This window comes from Notolepis coatsorum, assembly GCF_963971535.1.
Source record: "Notolepis coatsorum genome assembly, contig: SCAFFOLD_968, whole genome shotgun sequence".
Lineage (NCBI taxonomy): Eukaryota > Metazoa > Chordata > Actinopteri > Aulopiformes > Paralepididae > Notolepis > Notolepis coatsorum.
In genome coordinates this window covers 72,501-78,452 of record NW_028170087.1, presented here as the reverse complement: position 1 = coordinate 78,452, position 5,952 = coordinate 72,501, and the positions used below count along the sequence as shown (strand labels likewise).

General features: G+C 39.8%; 1 protein-coding gene across 1 annotated transcript in view; it reads right to left on the bottom strand.

Moving 5' to 3' along the window:
* Positions 1-515: 515 nt before the first annotated feature.
* The window catches only part of LOC311248618 (uncharacterized protein), a 30,100-nt gene continuing 24,663 nt past the window's right edge, over positions 516-5,952 (bottom strand). Inside the window, exons 5-6 of the mRNA XM_084339476.1 lie at positions 1,574-1,630; positions 516-691 (exon numbers count right to left, since the gene is read on the bottom strand). Of these exons, the coding sequence (XP_084195602.1) occupies positions 587-691; positions 1,574-1,630 (162 nt within the window). The 3' untranslated portion in view covers positions 516-586. The remainder of the gene's footprint in view (positions 692-1,573; positions 1,631-5,952) is intronic.

Genomic DNA, 5,952 nt, shown 5'->3' with positions numbered 1-5,952 from the left:
CGTTGTCTCACTGTTCTGTCCTGCTTCGCACTTTCTTATTTATTATTCTTATTTGTGAAAAACGGACGTTAATAATAATTATTTAAAAAAATTATAAAAAAAAAAAAAAAAAATTATATAAATATCCTCAAACTAAATCCTCAATCTGAATAAAGTGATTAATCTTAATTTTTTTTATTAAATCAACTTTCTTTAACGAATATAACTCATCAGTTTTAATACTATGATATTAGTGTAGTCTAATATTTATCTGCAACTGTGAAGAAAAACCCCATTGGTTCAAACAGAATGAATAGACACATAAAAAAATGTAAACAAATAAAAAAAATATTTTTTTTTATAAAAAAAATAATTCGAATGTTGATTTAGAATTCGAATGCCAACGTAATGAACAAAGGTCCGAAACGTTAGAACGTTTGGGCTCAGCCCTAACACCCGCACACGCACACGCGCACACACACGCACACACCGCACACACACGCACACGCACACGCACACGCACACGCTCACCTCCAGCATGGCTGTGGGACACCGGCGCACCGCGTGCCCCATGTAGTCGTACAGGTCTGGGGTCAGCAGCAGCTCGTCACACTCCTCCAGCTCCACGGAGCTCAGAGACGCACCGTACACACACAGCGCACACAGCGCCCCCAGCAGGCCCGGCCACGTTAGTGTAGGCACAGCCTCGCAGCTAGGAGAGACAGACAGTAATGTTTTGTTTATGTTTTGGATCCACTTTTTCTCCTTTTTCTATTTTTCTCCCATCCCAATGACCCGCCGTGCCAAGTCTCCCCTCCCCTGTCTTGAACGTTGCTCGCATGTGCCCCCCACTGGTCGGTTGTAGGGAGTATAGAAGCCTTGCATCACGTGTCCCCTCCGATACACGTGGAGGCAGCCTGTCACTTCTTTTCACCTGCCAGCGCGGACTCTCAGTGGCGAGGAGTAACGTGTGGGAGGCTCACACTGCCCCCGCCATCTCCTGTCTCTGCTGTGCAGGCGCCCTGACCGACCTGTAGGAGTCGCTGTCCACAACGTCCAGATTACCACCCATCGACTTCCACCCGCTGACTCTGCCAATTGAGTTAGTATGACGGCCGGCCCAAGCCGGAGGCAACGCCGACAGCCGGAGTCGAACCCGGTGTCTCTTGCGTTGGTGACGAGTGCAATGTCCGCTGCGCCACCCAGCCGCCCTACAGACAGTAATGTTATGTCAGGGTTCAGTTAAGGTTATATTATGGTCAGGGTTCATGGTCAGGGTTCAGTTAAGGTTATATATATATACTATATATAGTATATATATACTATATATATATATATAGTATATATACTATATATATTTTTTTTTTTATTATCTTTATTAGCATTTCACAGCTTTTTCTGGCCACGCAGGACCGATAGAGGGAGAGAGGGAGAACGGGAGGAGAGGTAGGGAAGACATGCGGCAAATGGCCACCAGGTCGGGGAAACGAACCCGGGGCGACCGCTTCGCGACTCAGCGCGCCATGTGGTGTGCTACTGTCTGGAGCGCCCCAGTTAAGGTCATATTAAGGTCAGGGTCAGTGTTACTTCTCACCAGGTGCATGCTGGGAGACCTCTCACAGGCCATGGTGAAGGATCCTGCTGTCACAATCTGCAACGACACACAGTGTTTTACTGTCATACAGTCTTTACATACAGACACTTTAAAGTACTTTACATACAGACACTTTAAAGTACTTTACATACAGTCACTTTAAAGTACTTTACATACAGACACTTTAAAGTACTTTACATACAGACACTTTAAAGTACTTTACATACAGACACTTTAAAGTACTTTACATACAGTCACTTTAAAGTACTTTAACTACAGACACTTTAAAGTACTTTACATACAGACACTTTAAAGTACTCTACATACAGACACTTTAAAGTACTTTACATACAGACACTTTAAAGTACTTTACATACAGTCACTTTAAAGTACTTTAACTACAGACACTTTAAAGTACTTTACATACAGTCACTTTAAAGTACTTTAACTACAGACACTTTAAAGTACTTTACATACAGACACATTAAAGTACTTTACATACAGACACTTTAAAGTACTTTACATACAGACACTTTAAAGTACTTTACATACAGACACTTTAAAGTACTTTACATACAGACACTTTAAAGTACTTTACATACAGACACTTTAAAGTACTTTAACTACAGACACTTTAAAGTACTTTAACTACAGACACTTTAAAGTACTTTAACTACAGACACTTTAAAGTACTTTACATACAGACACTTTAAAGTACTTTAACTACAGACACTTTAAAGTACTTTACATACAGACACTTTAAAGTACTCTACATACAGACACTTTAAAGTACTTTAACTACAGACACTTTAAAGTACTCTACATACAGACACTTTAAAGTACTCTACATACAGACACTTTAAAGTACTTTAACTACAGACACTTTAAAGTACTCTACATACAGACACTTTAAAGTACTTTACAATACAGACACTTTAAAGTACTTTAACTACAGACACTTTAAAGTCTTTACATACAGACACTTTAAAGTACTCTACATACAGACACTTTAAAGTACTCTACATACAGACACTTTAAAGTACTTTACATACAGACACTTTAAAGTACTCTACATACAGACACTTTAAAGTACTCTACATACAGACACTTTAAAGTACTCTACATACAGACACTTTAAAGTACTTTAACTACAGACACTTTAAAGTACTTTAACTTGGTGACTTGGTGTTGACATTGAACTGCATTAAATGTGACACTGCGCGAGCGATTGGTGGCGCGAAGAGAGAGATGAGCCTGTGAAGCTCATCTAGAATAATAATAATCTCTGTTCTCTGTTCTCCTCCATCTCTGTTCTCTGTTCAGTGTGTGAATTATGTTAATCCCACAATTACTCAACTGCACTCAATATTTAAATACCAATGCTAGTCTAAATAAATGTAGACAGACAATGTACGCATTAAAAATATAATAATAATAATAATAATAATAATAATAATAATAATAATAATAATAATAATAATAATAATAATAATAATAATAATAATAATAATAATAATAATAATAATAATAATAATAATAATGCAATAAAAGTCTGAAAATGAAGGGATTATGTCCATGAGTGTCAGTTTTAGAAATTAAGGCCTGCCTCTTATATAACAAGTCTCTCTAATAAAGGCCTGGTGCTCTTTGCAGCTGAGGTAAATAGAAGACCTATATTTGAGGATTTACGGTAAATCAAGATTTTCAATTATCTTAAGGTACAATACCTGAAATGAAAATGTGTGTGTGTGTGTGTGTGTGTGTGTGTGTGTCCAGCCAACCAGGTACCATGGCAGAAAAAAGAAAAAATACAGACATCAGAGCATTTTTCAGGACACCAAAACGCAAAGTAAGAACCCTAGTAGCCTAATAGCTCAAAGACTTAAAGGGCGGGCTCCACAAATAATGGATTGCACGGTGTTAATTGCACCCTTACTTACAATTCATTATGAATTGTAAGTGGGGGACCCTGATGTAAACAAGACAAAAGTCTTTCTCTGGTCTGCATTCCCTTAACAATTGTGTGTATTGAGCCGTACTATATTGTACCCATTCTGCAATATGTTAATAACATTTTTAATCAATCAATAACAGATTGCAGAATGGGTACAGTACAGTACGGCTCAATACACACAATTGTTAAGGGGATGCAGACCAGAGAAAGACTTTCGTCTTGTTTACATCAGGGTCCCCCATTTTCAATTCATAATGAATTGTAAGTAAGGGTGCAATAGAAATGTTTCATAATGATGTTCAGTGTATTCATAAGTGTATTGCTCTCCTTAATGTAGAATGATATGGTGACTGTACAGACTCAGGAAGGAGAGAAAGAGACCCAAGAGTCACAGGTAATGGAAATATCAGACAGCAGTGTAGGATAACATAACAAATTAAGACACAAATACTTGGATTATATATCCCCCCCCTCTCTCCCTTTCTTTACAGATTAGCATAAAGATTGTGTATTCAAACCGGTTCAGTGTATTCATAAGTGTATTGCTCTCCTTAATGTAGAATGATATGGTGACTGTGCAGACCCGGGATGGAGGCAGAGAAGGAGAGAAAGAGACCCAAGAGTCACAGGTAATGGAAATATCAGACAGCAGTGCATGTGAGCGGATCGGAGCGTGAGCGGCGCGGGGAGCGGAGCGGCCGGTTTTGACGTGAGCGAGGAGTGGGTTTTAAAATGAGTCGGCGCGACGTCCGGAGCGAGAGTTCTCCTCCGCTCCAATCCACTCCAGGCCGCTCACAGTGGTTTAACACTGATGTAATATATACATGCAGTACAATGCCAAAGCAACAGATGGCGATGTACAAACATGAAGGCCATTTTCAACCAATGAGAAGGGTGAACCTGTGATAGGCTGTTCGTTCAGGCTTTGTCACTGTAGAGACGCCCACACTCACTCCAGTTAGAAAAAGTATATCGACGCCATTGTTGTTGACGTTAGCTTACATGCTAACGTTAATGGCAGCGACCATAGCATTGTGGCTCGGCTAGCCTATCATCGCTTAATAGAGATAGTGAATGGATAAACAACGTTATTTAACATTGCAGAATGGCTACAATTACAATGCGGCTCAATACAAACAATTGTTAAGGGGCCCAGGGGGTGTAGACTGTTGTAGTTTGAGCTCATTTACACCATGCTCCAAAAAAAGAAGAAAAAAAACTGCCGAGCGATCTGGCGCGGGGAGCGGGGAGCGCTCGATTCAAGGTGAGCGGGGAGCGAGCGGAGAGCGACTTGGGGGCGGGGTCAACATGAGTGATTAGCGGAGCGGACCAAGCTTTAAAGAGCGAAGAGCGGATTTCTCGGCCGCGCCGATCCGCTCACGTGGACTGTCAGACAGCAGTGTAGGATAACATCCCTAGTCAAAAAAATGCTATAGGAATCTCTATATGTTTTTGGAACCCTATAGGAATCCTTTAGGATCCCATAGGATTTTGAGACAGTTCTATAAGAATCCTATAGGATTCTTATGGGTTTGGTTCCTAAAACGTATACAGATTCTTATAGGATTCCTATAGCATTTTCCGACTAGGGATAACAAATTAAGCAACAAATACTTGGATCATATGTTCTTTTAACAAGTGTTTTAGTGTGCAGGCGCTTCCAGTTCGAACCTCACTGTCAGAAAAGCAGAAAACATTTTTATGATATTCTTTTTCTAGTTATTCTTGAAAAGAGAATCACACATTCCATTATTCTATCTTAATGGATAGTAAAAAACTAAAACAAATCAGAAGTCATGTCTTTTCTAATCACCAGAGATGTTTAAAAGAAATAGGAAAGGGTTGGATTCTAACCCAAAATCCTGTGTAAGGCTTCTTGTAGTACGATGTAAAAGAAATAACAATAGAGCAAGGCTTCTTCTCTGCATTTTGAGAATTAAAACAACTTGGCAAAAGGCTTTGTTCATTTCTGAGTCCCACTCAAGCCATGGATGGTCATTGAACCATGAACCTTTGAACCAAACTGTAGTCTCTTGTATTGCGTTGCAACCCAAACATCTACCATTGAGGCACCTCAAGTGAGTTTTGTTTTTAATTTGTTTCCACCTTTAGGAAAGGTCAGATGTCGATTTGCGTAGGAAACCGAATCAGCCCAACATTCAGTTCCCTAAGTCAGCCTTTGGATCAACTCAGAGGTCCTTCAAATACTCTTGGTTCAAAGACCATCCATGGCTTGAGTGGGACTCAGAAGTGAACAAAGCCTTTTGCCATAGCTGCAGAATGGCTGAAAAGCTGAAATTGTTTTCATTCTCAAAATGCAGAGAAGAAGCCTTCACTTCCCAAGGTGTTGGTAACTGGAGTAAGGCCACTATCAAATTCAAAACCCATGAGAAATCATATGCTCATATGGAGGCAGAGATGAAAT